Here is a 20,908-nt window from a genome sequence, read left to right on the forward strand (position 1 = left end):
TTTATATCGTTCCTATACTGATTTTTGATGTGGCCCGATGTGGTCCCACAGGTACCGGATGTTTTTTGTTTTTTTACATAAGCAGCGTGATGTGGTCCTACAGGTACTGGCAGTTTTTTGTTTTTTTTTTCTTTTTACATAAGCAGCATGATGTGGTCCCACAGGTACCGGATGTTTTTTTTTTTTTTTTACATAAGCAGCGTGATGTGGTCCTACAGGTACTGGCTGTTTTTTTTTTGTTTTTTTTTACATAAACAGCGTGATGTGGTCCTACAGGTACTGGCTGTTTTGTTTTTTGTTTTTACATAAACAGCGTGATGTGGTCCTACAGGTACTGGCTGTTTTTATATTTCCTCCATATAAGTGGCCCGATGTGGTCCCACAGGTACCGGATGTTTTTTTTTTTTTTTTACATAAGCAGCGCAATGTGGTCCTACAGGTACCGGCTGTTTTTATATTTCCTCCATATAAGTGGCCCGATGTGGTCCCACAGGTACCGGATGTTTTTTTTTTTTTTTAACATAAGCAGCGCAATGTGGTCCTACAGGTACCGGCTGTTTTTATATTTCCTCCATATAAGTGGCCCGATGTGGTCCCACAGGTACCAGATTTTTTTTTTTTTTTACATAAGCAGCGTGATGTGGTCCTACAGGTACCGGCTGTTTTTATATTTCCTCCATATAAGTGGCCCGATGTGGTCCCACAGGTACCGGCTGTTTTTATATTTCCTCCATATAAGTGGCCTGATGTGGTCCCACAGGTACCGGCTGCTTTTATATTTCCTCCATATAAGTGGCCCGATGTGGTCCTACAGGTACCGGCTGTTTTTATATTTCCTCCATATAAGTGGCCCGATGTGGTCCCACAGGTACCGGCTGTTTTTATATTTCCTCCATATAAGTGGCCCGATGTGGTCCTACAGGTACCGGCTGTTTTTTTTTTTTTTTACATAAACAGCGTGATGTGGTCCTACAGGTACCGGCTGTTTTTTTTTTACATAAGCAGCGTGATGTGGTCCTACAGGTACCGGCTGTTTTTTTTACATAAGCAGCGTGATGTGGTCCTACAGGTACCGGCTGTTTTTTTTTTACATAAACAGCATGATGTGGTCCTACAGGTACCGGCTGTTTTTTTTTTACATAAACAGTGTGATGTGGTCCTACAGGTACTGGCTGTTTTTTTTTTTCTGTTTTTTTTTTTACATAAACAGCGTGATGTGGTCCTACAGGTACCGGCTGTTTTTTTTTACATAAGCAGCGTGATGTGGTCCTACAGGTACCGGCTGTTTTTTTTTTACATAAACAGCATGATGTGGTCCTACAGGTACCGGCTGTTTTTTTTTTTACATAAACAGTGTGATGTGGTCCTACAGGTACCGTCTGTTTTTTTTTTACATAAACAGCGTGATGTGGTCCTACAGGTACCGGCTGTTTTTTTTTTTTTACATAAACAGCGTGATGTGGTCCTACAGGTACTGGCTGTTTTTTTTTTTTTTTTTTTTTTTTTTTTTTTACATAAACAGCGTGATGTGGTCCTACAGGTACCGGCTGTTTTTTTTTACATAAGCAGCGTGATGTGGTCCTACAGGTACCGGCTGTTTTTTTTACATAAACAGCGTGATGTGGTCCTACAGGTACCGGCTGTTTTTTTTTTTACATAAACAGCGTGATGTGGTCCTACAGGTACCGGCTGTTTTTTTTTTTACATAAACAGCGTGATGTGGTCCTACAGGTACCGGTCTGTTTTTTGTTTTTTTTACATTAACAGCGTGATGTGGTCCCACAGGTATCGTCTGTTTTTTTTTTACATAAGCAGCGTGATGTGGTCCCACAGGTACCGGCTGTTTTTTTTACATAAGCAGCGTGATGTGGTGCCACAGGTACCGGTTGTTTTTTTGTTTTTTTTTACATAAGCAGTGTGATGTGGTCCTACAGGTACCGGCTGTTTTTTTTTTACATAAGCAGCGTGATGTGGTCCTACAGGTACCGGCTGTTTTTTTTTTTTACATAAACAGCGTGATGTGGTCCTACAGGTACCGGCTGTTTTTTGTTTTTACATAAGCAGCGTGATGTGGTCCTACAGGTACTGGCTGTTTTTTGTTTTTTTGTTTTTTTTTACATAAGCAGCGTGATGTGGTCCTACAGGTACCGGCTGTTTTTTTTTTACATAAACAGCGTGATGTGGTCCTACAGGTACCGGCTGTTTTTTGTTTTTTTTTACATAAACAGCGTGATGTGGTCCCACAGGTACCGTCTGTTTTTTTTTTTACATGAGCAGTGTGATGTGGTCCCACAGGTACCGGCTGTTTTTTTTACATAAGCAGCGTGATGTGGTCCTACAGGTACCGGCTGTTTTTTTTTTACATAAGCAGCGTGATGTGGTCCCACAGGTACCGGCTGTTTTTTTTACATAAGCAGCGTGATGTGGTGCCACAGGTACCGGTTGTTTTTTTGTTTTTTTTACATAAGCAGTGTGATGTGGTCCTACAGGTACTGGCTGTTTTTTTTTACATAAGCAGCGTGATGTGGTCCTACAGGTACCGGCTGTTTTTTTTTTTACATAAGCAGCGTGATGTGGTCCTACAGGTACCGGCTGTTTTTTTTTACATAAACAGCGTGATGTGGTCCTACAGGTACCGTCTGTTTTTTGTTTTTTTTTACATAAACAGCATGATGTGGTCCCACAGGTACCGTCTGTTTTTTTTTTACATGAGCAGCGTGATGTGGTCCCACAGGTACCGGCTGTTTTTTTTACATAAGCAGCGTGATGTGGTCCTACAGGTACCGGCTGTTTTTTTTTACATAAGCAGCGTGATGTGGTCCCACAGGTACCGGCTGTTTTTTTTTTACATAAGCAGCGTGATGTGGTCCTACAGGTACCGGCTGTTTTTTTTACATAAGCAGCGTGATGTGGTCCTACAGGTACCGGCTGTTTTTTTTTTACATAAGCAGCGTGATGTGGTCCTACAGGTACCGGTTGTTTTTTTTTTTACATAAACAGCGTGATGTGGTCCTACAGGTACCGGCTGTTTTTTGTTTTTACATAAACAGCGTGATGTGGTCCTACAGGTACTGGCTGTTTTTTTGTTTTTTTTGTTTTTTTTTACATAAGCAGCGTGATGTGGTCCTACAGGTACCGGCTGTTTTTTTTTTACATAAACAGCGTGATGTGGTCCTACAGGTACCGTCTGTTTTTTGTTTTTTTTTACATAAACAGCGTGATGTGGTCCCACAGGTACCGTCTGTTTTTTTTTTTACATGAGCAGCGTGATGTGGTCCCACAGGTACCGGCTGTTTTTTTTACATAAGCAGCGTGATGTGGTCCTACAGGTACCGGCTGTTTTTTTTTTACATAAACAGCGTGATGTGGTCCTACAGGTACCGTCTGTTTTTTTTTTTTTTACATAAACACCGTGATGTGGTCCCACAGGTACCGTCTGTTTTTTTTTTTACATGAGCAGCGTGATGTGGTGCCACAGGTACCGGCTGTTTTTTTTACATAAGCAGCTGTTTTTTATATTTCCTCCATTTAAGTGGCACGATGTGCCGCAGCTGGCACTGTGTGTGTTCCTGCCTGAAAGACACCAACTCATGAACTCTCGCACTGGGTTCGTGCACACCTGCCCGTCGGAGCAATGTTTTGTGGTGCACTAATTTACAACTGTTTCGTGCTGTTTCGCCATTTTTGTTCAAACACTGTCCAAACTTCTCACTATGTGTGAAGGGGCCCTAATGCAATATATGCATTAATCCAGAATCAAACATTTTCGTTCAGCTCTGCCAAGGCTGTGATCAAAACCACAGACTGAGGTCCCCCCCCCCCACCCCCACAACCATGTTTTGGTGAGTCAAAACACCTGTTAAGATACTTTTATTATAAGCATAATGTATTATAAAGTAACTTTTCCAGTCTGCTTTTTGGGCTGCCGACTCATTTAATTTGTAACAATCAGGATTCGTCTCTTGTATACTTCTCCTCGTAGCTTCTGTCTGTACTAATATTGTAAATTCTGAGTATTTTACTCTGTCGCATGGTACAAATCAAGGTTGTTCCCTCTCCCCTTTACTTTTTGCTGTAGCTGTAGGGCCACTACCAGTAATTCTCAGAATCTCTTCCTTGTTCCAGGTTGTGACCCGTGGGAGGACAGGGTTGTTCTGTATGCAGATGATTTACTTTTATATGTCACATATCCAACTAGTCATTTAACATCTATAATGGCAGTACTCCAAAATTTTGGCTTTTTTCTGGATAAGCTTAATATATTAACATATCTTAATTGTCCAATATCAGGTCAGCTTTTCAAAGATCGGCTAATTTACCAGTATCTCTTTTATATAGGATTAATATATTGAAAATGGATATTTTAATGCATATTTAATGAATATTTTTTTGCCTCCTTGCTCTCAGCCGAGACGGTCGCATTTTTCTCTTCTCCCTCCCTCCTTATCTTTCCTGCTTCTGTGGCATGTTGTCTGTGAGGCTGCCAGCTTTGCTCTTCTGGAAACAGCAAAAATGGATTTGTTAAAGTGGTCTCTGAACGCAAATGACACTATTTTTTCTACAAGACACTCGGGAGCGGAGGACCCGACCTGTCCTGCCGGGACACATGTGATGGGCTACGTGATGGACAGTTGGAGGAAATGGAGGGTCATGTGCCTTTACACGCTGTCTGTGGAGGACGTCGAAGATGTGTATATATTTGGCATGGTGGTGACCGGGTTTCTGCTGTGTGGAGCGGGCATAGCGCTGGTTTACCGGAAAATTAAGAAAGTGGAAGCGGCAATAATTGGCCCGTCCAGGCTGCCCCACATGATTGATTCGATTGGAAGGGCAGTGTCAGCTCAGTCAGCGGGTGTTAACCGCGCATTGGATGCCATCTCCGGGAAGATTGCTGCGCTGGAAAACCGCATTGATCGTCAGTAATGACCACATCTCCTTTCTTAATTCAGATGTATTGGAAGCCACTTTGTCTCAGACTGTGGAATCTTTCAGGCGTCTGCTAATCTGGATTTTCATTCGGCTTCCCCAAACACAGCTGCACTTCAAGGCCGCTGTGATAAAAACCTCCTGAGAAGAACAACGCTCATGCCTCACCCCCCTCCCCCCTCGTCTCCCCCCGCCCTCAGCTTCTCCAGCTCTGACGTTGACTGTGGACAGTGGACTGTTCAGGGCTGGGCCCCTCCTCCCTCCAGAATGGACGAACAAGGCCGTTGATGGCGCCTAAAGGCGGCCTCCGGGTGTTCTGTCTGATAACTGGACTCTTACAAATCTCGGTCATCGTCTCTCGTCCTCTTGTTGTGTTTGATCATTGTTCTTTGTGCTGATGGGTTTTTTTCCTGCTTTGCTGCTGCGTGATTCAATGCAGCAGCAATGAAGGTTTTTCTTTCCCAAGTTTTACCTTGTGTGTGCTTTTTATATGTGTTCATGTACCGGGCCGGCTTATGTGTGTGTTATGTGTGTGTTGTTTGTCGTCATGAGGCCGGTCTAGGTTTGCTCAGCCCTGCTGTTGACCTAAAGCAGGGATATACATCTGGACCTGGTCCCCGGGCGCCTAAAGGCGACTTCTGCTCCTAACTGGCAATTAGGATGGGTTAAATGCAGTAATCACATTTCATTGTGCAGGGAACATGTTCCTTTGTGCATATGACAATAAAATTATTTTGAATCCTTTGCCCATGTTTTTGCACCTTTTTCAGTGTATTATTCTTTTCTAACCCAAAACCTTTTTTAAATCTGTCAATCAAATGATTTCCTCATTTATACTGGGAAGTAACACTCCAAGAATGTATAAATCAGTATTCGTGGTTTTCACGTATCATCCATCGCGCCATCATCCCGTCAATAAAACTACCTGTAGTTGGGAACAAGAGCTGGGTTTGGAGTTCAGGGAAGGTTTCTGGTATAAGGCTGTTGATAGAATTCGTACATCATCATCTTGTGTAAGACCTTTCCTACTTCAATTTAAAGTAGTGCACAGGCTGCATTTATCAAAGTCCAAATTATCTAAAATTTATCCCAATGTTTCTGATCTGTGTGACAGATGTAACTCCTCCCCCTGTGATTTAAGTAATTTGTTTTTTCTTTGCCCCAAACATAAGTCATACTGGATTTGGTATTTAGATGTTATCTCTGACGTTGATGGTGTCAGGCTGGACTCTTGTCCTGTGATCACTGTCTTTGGAGTTCCTGGAGTCTCCGCTGTGTCCTTTACTAACTTGCAGGTGGATGTAATTGCCTTTACCTCACTGCTAGCATGAAGTAGAGTGTTATTATCCTGGAAAATGTTCATTTCTTTATGGCTGAAAGAGCTCATGTTTTTGTAATATGAAAAAAGTTAAGTTTAGTGTCAGAGGGAGGACTAAAGGGTTTCTAAAATGGTGGCAACCCTGTATCACTTATCTTGGATCATTGAAGACTTTTGGACCTGACTGTCAAAGTTAAAATGTGTGTGTGCGTGTGTGTGTGTGTGTGTGCCTATGTGTGTGTGTGTGCGCCTTTGTGTGTGCCTGTGTGTGTGTGTGTGCGCCTTTGTGTGTGCGTGTGTGTGTGTGCCTATGTGTGTGTGTGTGCGCCTTTGTGTGTGCCTGTGTGTGTGCCTGTGTGTGTGCGTGTGTGTGCGTGTGTTTATTTATTATTATTTTGTGGGGCCTACAGTTGTCATGAATGTTTGGGTTGTAGCACATATTTGGTTTTAATGGTGTTTGCACTTTTGTAGATGATGTGCTGGTGTTTTGTCTCTTGTGGAAAAAAAATTATAAATAAATGTTTAAAGAAATAATAATTTGTCTTAGTGTCAGGTTGTGTTCTGTTAGTCTGGGATTTTATTTGCTGTTATCATTTATTGTATGTCAGTTATTCATTGCTTTATTCTGTCGTCACCAGTTTTGTTTTCACATTTTTCACTGTTAGTTTTTCTGTCACTTTCTCCTCTTGCTTTGCACCACATTGTTTTTCACTGACGCACTCTCTTGCCTCTCTTCCCTCTTCTTTGATTCACTAAACCACACCTCTTTCCAGAAACTTCTCCCACACGTACAGCTTGTTTTCCTATCACTTCCTGCTACTTATTTAAGCCCTCACAGTTCCACAGCTCACCGTCCGATTGCTGACTTCATTCACTCTCTCGATTCTCATTTTCGTCCTGATGTTTTTTGACCTTGCTTGTGTACCCCGACCTCTGCCTCGCCGTTATCCTGAACTCAGCCTGTTTTTTGACTATGCCTTTGTTTTGCCTGTTATTTTCCTCGACGCTATGTGTACGAACTCAGCTCGTTTTTTGGACCACTGCCCAGCCTGTACCATGTCTGATACTGACTACCTGTGCACCAAATCCAATGCCTGGTTGCAAGATAAAGCCTTTTATTCATCCCAACCAACTATGCCTGTGAGTCTGCATGTGTCTCCTACTGCTTCCTGTGTCACGTCGCCACGAGCCCTGACATGCTCAAGCTTTGAAATTTCTAAAAATATGCTTTGCAGCACCATCTACTAAAGCAGTTCCACCAAATCTGGCACTGTGATTCTAATAGAGGCCGTCCATACATCTGCCAAATTTATTGGCATTCAGTTATCCCATTAATGAGAAAACCCATTTTGACACCAATCTGGGCTTTCTGTGTAAAAATCTGACTAGTTCAATTTTGCACATTTCAGAATTTTGAGAGAAAATTATCAAGGCACAAATGGGTGTGGCCTATAACAGTGGAAAGAAATTGTGACAGTATAAAGTTTTCCCATGTGTGACTGACATTTGATAAGTTATTATGTAGAAGTTGTTTGTGTCAACACGTATTTATTATTTATAGGGCCACCTAGTGGCTTTTACCGGACATTTTCAGGATATGGCTAAGGTGTTCTGTGCTCTACCAAAATCCTGAATTTCATGGCAATCTCATTAATGAGAAAACCCATCATTACTTAAATAGCATCACATATGGTCAAACTCAAAGTGAAGAAACTTGTAAACAAAGTAAAAAAAATTCAAGGTTTCTGGTTCAGAGTCGTGCTCCAGAGAATGTTTTGACACCAATCTGGACTTTCTGCATCAAATCTGGAGACAAGTTCGCACCATCTAGCATTTTTCACTGGTCATTTTTTGTATACGGTGAGTTTTTCCTAAGATCTACCCAAATTTCAAATTTCAGCTCCACCTGGTTTTTGCTGCCCTTTGACCTTTTGTGCTTAGATATAAAAAGAAAAGAAACAAATCAGCACTAAACCAGTAGTGTCCTTTGACCAGCTTCCCTGGTGCTTGGACCCTAAAAAGAAATGAAAACTGGTAAGCTGTCACTGTCCATAAAGTGAAAAATACAGTGATATAATTTCACGTCACAACGCCCACCTAGGAGTTGAATACACCTTTCAGTGATACTTGGACACGTCATCAGTGAAGAAACCAGGGTCATAGGGTGTTTCGGGTCTTTGATCTTCATACACCCTCTCCTGGGCAACCCAGCCAGGGGTGATCAGTCCCCGACTTGTGTCCAAGTGGCCCGTTGTTCCACGGATCCCCCCTGCAGATCCACAGCCACCTTGAGACCCTCTCTGCAGCCTCCAGTGTATTCTTGATGGCTCTCTTGAATTGCAGTCCCTTTACTCCAAGGAGTTTGAGGGTTCGCACAAGTGAATGGCCAGCGAAGCCGCAGCACCCGACCTCGACAGGCTCACAACGGGCTTTCCAGCCATTGTTCCGGCAATCAGAGATGAGCTCAGCATATTTAGCCTTCTTTCGCTTGTTGGCCTCGTCAATGCGGTCCTCCCAGGGAACAGTCAGTTCTATTAGGACCATTTGCTTAGTGGACACCAATGCTAACACCATGTCTGGGCGGAGAAAAGTGGTTGTGATGTTATCTGGGAACTTAAGCTGACTGCCAAGATCAACTTGGAGTTTCCAGTCGAACGCTGTGGTGAGGAGCCCCCCCGAAGAGCTAGGCTGGTGTTGATTTGCCCTCTGTCCCAGTCTTATGAAAGAGATTAACTGTTTGGGGGTAGCCTGAGTCTTGCTGTGCTGGATCGCCATGCAAATGGCGTCCGCCAAAGATCTTAAAACTTGGTCATGGCACCAGCGGTATCGCCCGGGAGTGACAGCTGTCACTCATCAACAGCACCAGGTGTCACTCATCATCACCACATCACCATAAAAGCCGGGCAGCAACTCCACCTCGCTGCCGAGATATCATCTACCGCTTAGGTAATATTCTCTGCAATATTTGAACTGTGACTTACGTCTGATCTGTTTGCAGCCATTGTCCTGTGGTGCACTTTCAGCTGGGTTGGCGGTCAGTGAGAGAACCGACATCCTCGCCTCTCACTCCAACCAGATAAGAGGTTTAACAGGAGCTGCTATTGTGTTTCCTACTTCGGAGGTGGAGGTGCTCCCTCCCGGAGGAACTGTATCTGTGTGTGAGGATTTACTGGGGTGTATCCACACACCCACCATTAACTGTCTCTGCTTCCTGCCAGCAGTACCAGGTCTGACAGCTGGAGACGGTGGCCACCTGGAGACTCAGGACTTGGCGGCTCCGGTGTTCTTCAGATCCGTTGGCGGTGGAAGCCGTGTGGGACCCGGCTCTTCTCTGGACGGACATCTTCTATCCTCAAGCCTGCCCACACGTCACTTTTCGTATAATTGACTATCATTCTCAAACTGCATTTGTCTGTATTCCGTTGTGCACAATTCGCAACATTAAATTGTTATATTTTGGCTTATCCATTGTCCGTTCATTTATGCTCCCTGTTGTGGGTCCGTGTCACTACACTTTCCCAACATTTGGATATCCATTTGTTTGGGTTTTTCCTGCCAAAGTTCTTTACCCATTTGCAAATTGCAAAAAAATAAAAAAATAATTGCATTCTCAAAACTCTGAGTGTGCCTCGGGTGGAGAGCTTTCCCGGTGGTTGCACATTTGTTGACTGTTTTGTCCTCTACTTGTTTTTGACTTTTGCAGTACTCATATGTTTCTATCCTGTGGTTGTCCAATGCTTCAGACTGGCCTTCTGATTGGCTAAAGCTCCAGTGTGATCTGTGAATTCAGCACCAGGGCACAGAGGACAGTTTCCGATGCAGCAACATGCACAGCTGTCATTTAGCCAAGATCAGTGTGCTTTTGTTATGTGGACATCAGCGTACACTCAGCGGATTCTCTTGGCAAGAAGACTCCATGCTGCGGTCTGAAATAGTCTACTGAATGGCAACACAGCTGTCAGAGCATGAACGTAGTGAGAAAGTATGATATCAAGAATCCCGTTCAAATCCGGCTTCTCCCGGTGTGCATCATATATGTCTTGAAACCAGGAAAATCACTCTGCTGAATGCAGCTTTGTGCCAGTGGAAATATGACATCAGCTCTTCATCAGAGCCCCAAATTCATCAGAGACCAACAGATTAGACATTTTTTGCCACCAGACATATTATTTCAATCTGTTACTAATCAGTTTCCTCAATTTGTCACAGTGTGATTACACCTTTATTACTCTGGTGGGTGTGGTGGGTGTGGTGGTGTGTGACACCAGCAAATACTCCCAGACCTGACCTGATTTTTATTTACTGTAAAGTGATTTTTGTTTACTGTAAACTAATTTTTCTTTATTGTAAAGTGATTTTGTTTACGGTAAACTGATTTTTGTTTAATCTAAAGTCATTTTTTTGTTTACTGTATAGTGATTTTTCTTTACTGCAAACTGATGTTGGTTTACTGTAAACTATTTTTTCTTTATTGTGAAGTGATTACTGCAAAGTGATATTTGTTTACTGTAAAATTGTTTTTGTTTATTACAAACCAATTTTTGTTTACTGTAAACAAAATCTTTCTTCATTGTATAGTGACTTTGTTAACTGCAAACCGGTTTTTGTTAATTGTAGTGTTTATTGTACTATTGTTATTGTTTACTGTAAAGTGATTATTCTTTATTGTTAAAGTGATTGTTTACTGTAAAGCGATTATTGTTTACTATAAAATGATTTTTGTTTTCTGTAAAGTGATTTTTTCTAATTGTTAAGTGATTATTGTTTACTATAAAATGATATTTCTTCACTGTAAAATTATTATTCTTTATTATAAAGTGATGTTTTACTCTAAAGGGATCATTGTTTACTGTAAAATGTTTATTCTTTATTATAAAGTGATGTTTTACTGTAAAGTGATTATTGTTTACTGTCAAATGAATATTGTTTATGGTGAAGTGATTAGTCTTTATTATAAAGTTATGTTTTACTGTAAAGTGATTATTGTTTACTGTCAAATGATGTTTGTTTACTGTAAAGTGATTATTCTTTATTATAAAGTTATGTTTTACTGTAAAGTGATTATTGTTTACTGTCAAATGATGTTTGTTTACTGTAAAGTGATTATTCTTTATTATAAAGTGATGTTTTACTGTAAAGTGATTATTGTTTATGGTGAAGTGATTATTCTTTATTATAAAGTGATGTTTTACTGTAAAGTGATTATTGTTTATGGTGAAGTGATTATTCTTTATTATAAAGTGATGTTTTACTGTAAAGTGATTATTGTTTACTGTCAAATGAATATTGTTTATGGTGAAGTGATTATTCTTTATTATAAAGTGATGTTTTACTGTAAAGTGATTATTGTTTATGGTGAAGTGATTATTCTTTATTATAAAGTGATGTTTTACTGTAAAGTGATTATTGTTTACTGTCAAATGAATATTATGGTGAAGTGATTAGTCTTTATTATAAAGTTATGTTTTACTGTAAAGTGATTATTGTTTACTGTCAAATGATGTTTGTTTACTGTAAAGTGATTATTCTTTATTATAAAGTGATGTTTTACTGTAAAGTGATTATTGTTTATGGTGAAGTGATTATTCTTTATTATAAAGTGATGTTTTACTGTAAAGTGATTATTGTTTACTGTCAAATGAATATTGTTTATGGTGAAGTGATTATTCTTTATTATAAAGTGATGTTTTACTGTAAAGTGACAATTGTTGACTGTAAAATAATGATTCTTTATTATATAGTGGTGTTTTAGTGTAAAGTGATTATTGTTTACTGTCAAATGATTATTGTTTATGGTAAAGTGATTATTCTTTATTATAAAGTTATGTTTTACTGTAAAGTGATTAATGTTTACTGTCTAATGATGACTGTTTACTGTGAGTTGTGACCACAAATTTTTGAAGGGATAAATGTGAATTTGTTATGGATTTTTCGTCCCTTTCATGTCTAAGTGTTTCATGAGGCTCTGGCTGCTACCTGATGGCCTTTGAGCGAGTGCAGGATGGTGAGGTTGCCTGAATTCTTCAGAGTGAAGATGATGACTTTTCCAGTGTGGTTGAATCGTGGCGCTCCCGCTACGAGCAGACGCCCATTTCTGGCCGAGACCACCGACGTCACTGAATAACCTGAATATACACAAGAAATGTAGCCATCAGAGGACAACCCAGTTACGTCAACACCAACTTTAGGGACGCGACCTGATGTGGCGTGACTCTGTACAGCCCCTTTGCAGATACCGCCATTATATCATGTGACTGCCATGTTGGCTGGTAAGAAAAGATATCTTTGGTTGCTGTGACAACAAGATCATCCTGTTCTTCAATAGTGTTCAACACAGTCCCTCCATTTTCGGAGCTCATAAGTAACTGGACAAAGTAAACATGAGAATTATTGTAAATAGAAATCATCACTTTTAAAGTCAGTTTTCATGAGACAAATCAGAGGACGGATACATGAACATTTCCAAGTCTGATGTCAATAAAGTCCAAGGCATATTCAATCTATAAGAAATACACTGGACAAAATTAGAAACACTTTTGTTTTTGTTCACATTTTTCACACGCTGAACTCGAAGACCTAAAACATTTTCTATATACACAAAAGACTTCACTCACTCACTCATCTTCAACCGCTTACTCCAATTAAGGGTCATGGGGTGGGGGTGGGTGGGGCCTATCCCAGCAGTCATAGGGTGTGATGCGGCATTCACCCTGGAGAGGACACTAATCTGTCGCAGAGACACATACAGACAAACATATTCACACCTAAAGACAATTTAAATTTTCAATCCATCTAACCTGTGTGTCTTTGGATGTGGGAGGAAGATGGAGCACCTGGAGGGAACCCACACAAACATGGGAGAACATGCAAACGCCACACAGAAAGGCCACAGGTGGGAATTGAACCCATGACCTTCATGCTGTGAGGCAATAGTGCTAATTACTAAGCCACCGTGCTGCCCCCACAAAAGACATATTTCTCTCAAATATTGCTGACAAATCTGTCTAAATCTGTTAGTGAGCACTTCTTCTTTGCTGAGATAATCCATCCCACCTCACAGGTGTGACATATCAAGATGCTGATTAGACACCATGATTAGTGCACAGGTGTGCCCTAGGCTGGTCACAATAAAAGGCTGCTGTGAAATGTTCAGTTTTATCAGACAGCACAATGACACAGATGTGGGACATTTTGAGGGAGCGTGCAGTTGGCATGCTGACAGCAGGAACGTCCACCAGAGCTGTTTCCCGTGAATTGATTCTTCATTTCTCCACCATAAGCCGTCTCCAAAGGCGTTTCAAACAGTTTTGTAGTACATCCAACCAGCCTCACAACTGCAGACCACGTGTAACCACACCAGCCCAGGACCTCCACATCCAGCATGTTCACCTCCAAGATGGTCTGAGACCAGCCACTTGGACAGCTGCTGAAACAATCGGTTTGCAAAACCAAAGAATTTGTGCACAAACTGTCAGAAACCTTCTCATGGAAGCTCATCTGCATGCTCACCGTCCTCACTGGGGTCTCGACCTGACTGCAGTTTGGCGTCGTAATCGACTTTGGGTGGTAAATGCTCACATTTGATGGCATCTGGTGGCTGATGGACGGATTATCTCAGCAAAGGAGAAGTGCTCACTAACAGATTTAGACAGATTTCTGAACAATATTTGAGAGAAATGGGTCTTTTGTGTATATAGAAAATGATTTAGATCTTTGAGTTCAGCTCAAGAAAAATAGGAGCAAAAACAAGTGTTGCCTTTATATTTTGTTCAGTGTAGAAATGAAAAAAGTAGGTCGTTCTCAAAAAAATGAGTGACTGTGCAAGAAGGATACCACATACCAATCCAACAAAACTACAAATGTGTTAATTAATACTTTTGTCTGGATGTAATTTGCTAATTTAGTCACCTAAAACTATTTTACTGCCCAAAAAGAAAGCATATAAAACCCACAACATGACTCAGATGTGTAGGTTTTTTTTTTAATTTATGGCTGATGCTGAGACCCTGATCCATGTGTTTGTCTCTTCTAGATTATACTACTGCAATGTTCTATTTTCTGGTTTACCGCAGTCCAGCATTAGGGGTCTCCAATTGGTTCAAAATGCTGCAGCCAGACTTTTGACACGAAGCAGAAAGTTTGACCACATTACACCCATTTTGGCGTCTCTTCACTGGCTTCCTGTCCCAGTGAGATCAGATTTTAAGGTTCTGCTACTAGTCTATAAAATTGTTCATGGACTGGCACCTCCCTACCTAGCTGACCTAATTAAACCTTACGTACCAGCCCGGGCTTTACGTTCTCAGGGTGCAGGACTACTTTGTGTCCCTAAGGTGAATAAGAAGTCTGCGGGTCACAGAGCTTTCTCTTATCATGCCCCTGTTCTGTGGAATGATCTCCCTGCATCAATAAAACAGTCAGATTCTGTGGAGACTTTCAAGTCCAGATTTAAGACGCACTTATTTTCCCTTTCATATGGTTAACATACTGGTACAGTCTGTTACTATGCTTTTTACTCTTTTAAATTCATTTTATTAGTAATTGGAGCGGGCCACGGCCTCAACTTTACCTAAATTCTGGGTCTTTTAGTGAAGCTTAGGGCTAGTGGTTGGCGATCACCTTAGTATTTCTTCTGTTTTTCTTGTTGTTTAATGCTGACAAATTATACTGTATTTCTTGTCTTTCTGATGCCTGATTCTGTTTTTTTTTTTTTTCTCTGTTTAAGGTGCAGCTCAATCCAGAGATGGGAGCTGTATTTGTGCTGGAGACCCTCCTGTCCTGTGCACCAACAGCATTTCCTGTATATTCGTTTTGTGAATTGTTCTGTAATTTTTGTCTGATTCATGGCCCAAGCAGAGGGTCACCCCTTTGAGTCTGGTCTGCTTGAGGTTTCTTCCTCAGAGGGAGTTTTTTCTTACCAGTGTTGCTCTGGAGGTTAGTAAGGTTAGACCTTACTTGTGTGAAGCTCCTTGAGGCAACTCTGTTGTGATTTGGCACTATATAAATGAAAATAAATTGAAATTAATTTACGATATCTTATTTATTAAATTTAGGGGAGGTGATGGTCTAGTGGTTAAGCTGTTGGGCTTGAGACCAGAGGATCCTCGGTTTAAATCCCAGCCTGACCGGAAAATCACTAAGGGCCCTTGAGTAAGGTCTTTAATCCCATAGTTGCTCCCGGTGTGTAGTGAGCACCTTGTATGGCAGCAGCCTCACATTGGGCTGAATGTGAGGCATTATTGTAAAGTGCTGATGCAGATGGAAAAGCGAGATATAAATGCAGTCCATTTACCATTTAAATTTGGCTAATATCAGACCAATACTGATCAGAATCATTGGATCTGTGCACGCCAGGTATGTTGGCACATTTTCAGAGGTTTAGTGTTGTCATTTCATAGAAAAGATTCCACTTTGGTAACTTTTCCACCCCAAAGCATTTCTATTTCTCGTTGCCTGTCCAGAGTTTTTGTTCCTTCTCACATTACCGCCGAGTGTCCAATGTCTTCCACCGGCAAGCTGCTGATCGGAAAAGCAGACATCTGTGGCAGTGTGCTGAGCTCACTCCAAAACAACGTCAACCACATTCGAGCACTCAGGACGAGACGGGAGTCCGACAGCTCCACACAAGGCACTGCGTGGCTCCGTACTTCACATGGAACATTAGAGCTCCAATTTAAGATCAGAGAACCAGTCATTCATAGGTGTCCCACACGGATGTTAGAAACTCAATCTGTTTGTCCACATTAAAGCAAACTGAGTTCCTGTAGCTACTAATTCAAGGTGCTTCCTCAGGTTCTGGAGAAGCAGGACATTGTTGCAGTTTCACACAGAGCACACAAGAGGAGATCGTCCATATCAGACACATTCTGACCCAATAGAAATACTCTGGTTTAGGTTCGGGGTGGGGACCGGGTACAATGTGAAACAAGCAGGACATGATACAAAAAGCACAATATGGAAATCGTTGAGTTCATCTGACCATTTCAGCATCGAGCTGTACCAACAGAAACAGTTAAACATTTTCATTGGTATCTTTGTACACATGGTCCCGTCGTTACATGACCTCAGATGGGCATTACAGAGACACTGTTCCCAGACACCGTAGGGTTTCTACAGCAAAACATGTAGATGTGCAAGTGGGTGGGTATCATTAGTCCATAGGCTAAGCAGGTTTTCTGTCCCACTTAAGGGGACTAAACAACATTTAAAATCCAGCCTCAGTGTACTATGGCCTACACAAGAATGTACGGAATCCATCCCGGGATGTTAGCTGTGTTGCGTCTGTTTCTGACTGTCTGGTTGTGCCCTCTGTTCATGGTTTGGGTTCTGTCCTGTTTGTTTCCCATATCCCCTGTGGCTTTCAGTGTGTGTGTGTGTGTGTGTGTGTGTGTGTGCATGAGTGTGTCCTTCCTTTCCCTGGAACTGTATTTTGTACCTCACCAGTTTCAATTAAGATTCACTTTTGCAGCATTAAAACATCTTTTTTTGACCTACCCTATTTGTTCATTTGCTGCCTGCAGATTGGGTTCATTCAGACCTTATAAAAACCTCAACAGAAGGATCCAGAAAAAAGAGGGAATTTATGAAACACGCTTGGGACTTGGTGATGTCATATCAATCTGTTCTTGATCACCCTCGGAGTTGTACACATTAGAGGGTGTTTTTAAGATGGACAGGCTCCCTGATTGGGTGTATAACCCTGAGGAGCATTTGCCGGCACGTGTCTTTGAGAGTTTGGACTCCGAGGAAATACATGCCCAGCTGGCAGCCATCCCCCCCCCCCCCCCCCAAAAAAAGAAAAAAACTGTGGGTCTGTCCTGGACAGCCAAATGCGCAATGAGAGATTTAACCCTTCTTCAGCCACTTATCACCTCCACTCGGAAAATCCTGTCCACCCTACAATGTTTCTGTGTAGGCTCTCAGTTGTCCAGGTGGTTTCCATAGTAGAGAAGCTTGAATCTTCGACTGGACTGGGTTGCTTGACGTGAGGACGTTTCGCTTCAAATCGCAGAAGCTTCCTCAGCTAAAATTCTTGCTCTGGTAGTCTGACTTCCGTCTTGACTCTTGTAGAGAAGAATAAAACAGAAGCCAACAAAAGGTGGAGTTTTTAACCTAACCAGACCCCTCCTACCGAGAGGCCGACTGCTACAGGCTAGTGACTAAACAATAGCTCTAATTCGCACCTATTGTGCTCTAGTTAGCACCCTCCTAATGACAGGGCAGCTGTCCCTCCTAATGATGGGACGGAAGTCTCTCCTGATGGCTCCCTTGACGACTCTCTTGATGACGTGAATGACTCATTACCATTAACAAAAGACTGAAACTGCTTTGACCTGAGTACCCCATTGTAAACAGGGGACCCCATTTCCCTGTTTTTGTTTTTGTTGACTGCGGACGGATTGCAGCGTCGGCTCGCAGCCGCCGTGACGCTCCGCCACAGGAAAAACACCTCTGTTGGAAGCCTTAAGGACAAGTTGGAACATGTCCAGCTGTTAAACAATTTCTCATATACTCACTCCACTGAAAGCCATCAAAAGCCGCCTGGATTTTACAAATGGTTATCAACACGGAGGTGTTTTTCCTGTGCCGCCGCACAGCGCCGGCTGCGTCCCGACGCGCGGATCCGTCCGCACGTCTTTCATTAAAAAAATCTCCTTTAACAGTGGAATATCCGGATAAAATGCTGAAACCGACTTCTTCTGAAACTTCTCTGTTCTCTCACGACGTCCTGGATCAATAGAGCCTGAAATGTGGAGGTTTTCAGCTTGAAACAGGCTGACGATGGTGCCTGAGAGCGCTGCACGACGTCTCGCTCCGTGGGAAGTCCTTAAAGCGACAGTATCACCTCAAAATCTCTCATCAGCCGTTAAAATTTTCACCGAAAACCAGCTTAATTTTTCGAACCGTGTCCACTTCGATGTGTCTCACAGGTTTAGAAAAAATTTTGATCAAACAAAGCGCCAGTCTCTCAGCAACTTCTCAGACAAAGGAATTCCGACGAGGGGCTGGACGACTCCTCCCACAGGGAGTGTTCACAGGCGAATGACGTCACCGACAAGCGTGGAAAAACTCACGCATGCGCACGAGGGTTCAAGCATGTCTGACGTAAAAACATATGAATGAAATCCATATAGTTTTTGAAAAAAATAAAAAGGACCTATACTTTATTGACAGCCCTCGTATATTTCACTCGAGGGACGTCCAGCAGGAGCTGATCTGAGGACATAATACATATTACCATAATTACCAAACATAATACCATATTATTTGTCTGATCATAACAATTCCAAAAAGGTATAGTTCGGACTATCAATGACTAAATGTCATAGAATCCTGGGTTAAAAACAGCAAAAATGGTAACAAAGGTCAGTTTCAGTTTGTACAGGAGTCAAAAGTTAAGGTTGCTCCAGTTTGGTAAAAAGTGATGTAAATTATTGGATGAGCTAATACTTTTATTTGGTGATGAACAGCAACAGTTAATAGAGAAGCTTGAATATTTGACTGGACTGGGTTGCTTGATGCGAAGACGTTTCACTTCAAATCGCAGAAGCTTCCTCAGCTAAAATTCTTGCTCTGGAAGTCTGACTTCTGTCTGACTCTTGTAGAGAAGAATAAAACAGAAGCCAACAAAAGCTGGAGTTTTGAACCTAACCAGACCCCTGGTTAGGGGTTAGGGTTAGGTTTAAAACTCCAGCTTTTGTTGGCTTCTCTTTAAAAGTTCTCTGCAGCATCTGAACATGGTACTTACCCAAGTAGGCGCCATGTTTTTTGAGCTCTTCGGGGAACTCTTGTGCATAGGAAGACTTTGGAGGAACAACCTTCCCCTGGCGAGTTTCTTTCAACACAGCGCCGTTCCAGTCATACGCCCCGACAGCACCCACCAGAATCCCATCCTGCAGGAGACGGGCAGTGGTCTATGCAGTGCCTGAAGGTAGTGATCATACAGTCTGGCTGTTCTGTGCAGTAAACATCACCGTACGTGCCACATGATGACAAACACATTTTGGAATGCAAAGCGTGTGACCACCGGTTTGGAGCTCTGATGGTGCGTTTCCTCAGTTTCAGTCCCATTAATGTTGATGCAAGAGAGAGAAATCTGAGCTCAGTAAAGGCGACCAAGACAGACTACAACTGTGGTTTTCATTAGGCTCCGTGTTTGTGGCAAAACGGCAGGAACCAAGTCCGATGGCAGATCCTGTTACAGCGGGAGTATGTTAAAGTGTTTAGAATGTGAAGACCACAGAATGTCCTCATCCATTTTGAAAACATTTTCAGCTGTTTGTTAGATTCTCAGCAGCATTAAAAAAAAAAGATGCTGGTGAAAACACACAATCTGGTTTGGAGGAGAAACCATTAAACTTTGGACGGGTTCCACCAGGAGGAGCGGAGCCAGAAGGTTTTAAAATCATTCTCCTACTCTGGTGGGCAGAGACGACAGATGGCGGTTTATCTTTGCCAAATGATGGAGAGGAATGGAGGTGTGGCCTCTGAAGACTTTCTGTTCAGAGGTGCAGACTGTGTGATCACACGTCAGGCAAAAACTGGGTGATTGGTTTGGATGAAATTTTGTGGCTGTGGTCCTCAAATCGGGTACCAACCTGGATCTGCTTTCAAGGTTTTTGTTATATGAGCTTCTTTTTTATTATGACATCACAAAGATCAAAAATCTCCACACACGGATTTTAAAAAAGCTGTAGAAGATACTTTGAAGATTTAAACTTTTTGGACTTTTTTCCAAAACCTTTTTTTTTTCTTTTATTTATTTATTTTTGGTCAATGGAATGTAAATGGACAAGACCAAACAATGTGTTGGTCTGTCCACTTGAAACTCTCAAATTTCTTGAAAAGTTTTAGATATTTAGAATTTATAAATGTAGAATTTAGTGGTTAAAAAAGTTAGACCCATTTTAGCGTGACATCATGTCTGTGTTATTTTACTTTAAAGGCATAGTGTCACTTTTTTATTTTAAGATTTAAGTCGTAAAAAATTATTTTCTTTGGTACCACTATAATTTTATCACTCAGCATTTAGATAAGGGATTCATAATATGATGTCACCAATATGATCAAAATTTCTGCTGTCTGGAAACGATTTAGAATTTCAACCCAATTCAGTTGGTCTATTCACACTCCCATCCAGTAGATGGCCGTGGTCTATGCATTTTGACGGGGGGGATGATGAGAAGAGATCATTTGAATTTCACATAATGCCTTTTGGCATGTGCGCGTGTTAATGCTCAAACCTTCAGAATTAGAGCATTACTGTAAAAGATATATGTGATATTTTCACTTTGTAAAAAAGTTGCCGTTAATGTTGATAAACTGTCTGGAATGAGTTGTTTTTAAATAAAACCATCAGTGAAAAGTGCTTAGTGTTTCATGTCTCCTGCCCACTGTCTGAGTGAATGTATGTTGAAAGTAAAGGACGTTTTTCTTTCTTCTTCTTCTTCTTTGCAAAAGCAGGTGGTAGCGGGACTGCTCCCTTCTGCTGGCTGAGATTCTTATAGCGGTCTGATTATTGGCCTCTCTTCATTGGCTTCCTGTTAATTCTAGAATAGAATCTAAAATTCTTCTTCTTACTTATAAGGTTTTGAATAATCAGGTCCCATCTTATCTTAGGGACCTCGTAGTACCATATCACCCCAATAGAGCGCTTCGCTCTCA

General features: G+C 41.7%; 1 protein-coding gene across 1 annotated transcript in view; it reads right to left on the minus strand.

The window, feature by feature from the left end:
• LOC117501446 overlaps positions 1-20,908 on the minus strand; it is a 190,361-nt gene that overhangs the window by 68,463 nt on the left and 100,990 nt on the right. Inside the window, 3 exon segments of the mRNA XM_034160351.1 lie at positions 8,540-8,820; positions 12,202-12,369; positions 18,993-19,137. Coding sequence (XP_034016242.1) covers positions 8,540-8,820; positions 12,202-12,369; positions 18,993-19,137 — 594 coding nt within the window.

Source organism: Thalassophryne amazonica, chromosome 2 (genome assembly GCF_902500255.1).
Source record: "Thalassophryne amazonica chromosome 2, fThaAma1.1, whole genome shotgun sequence".
Classification (NCBI taxonomy): domain Eukaryota; kingdom Metazoa; phylum Chordata; class Actinopteri; order Batrachoidiformes; family Batrachoididae; genus Thalassophryne; species Thalassophryne amazonica.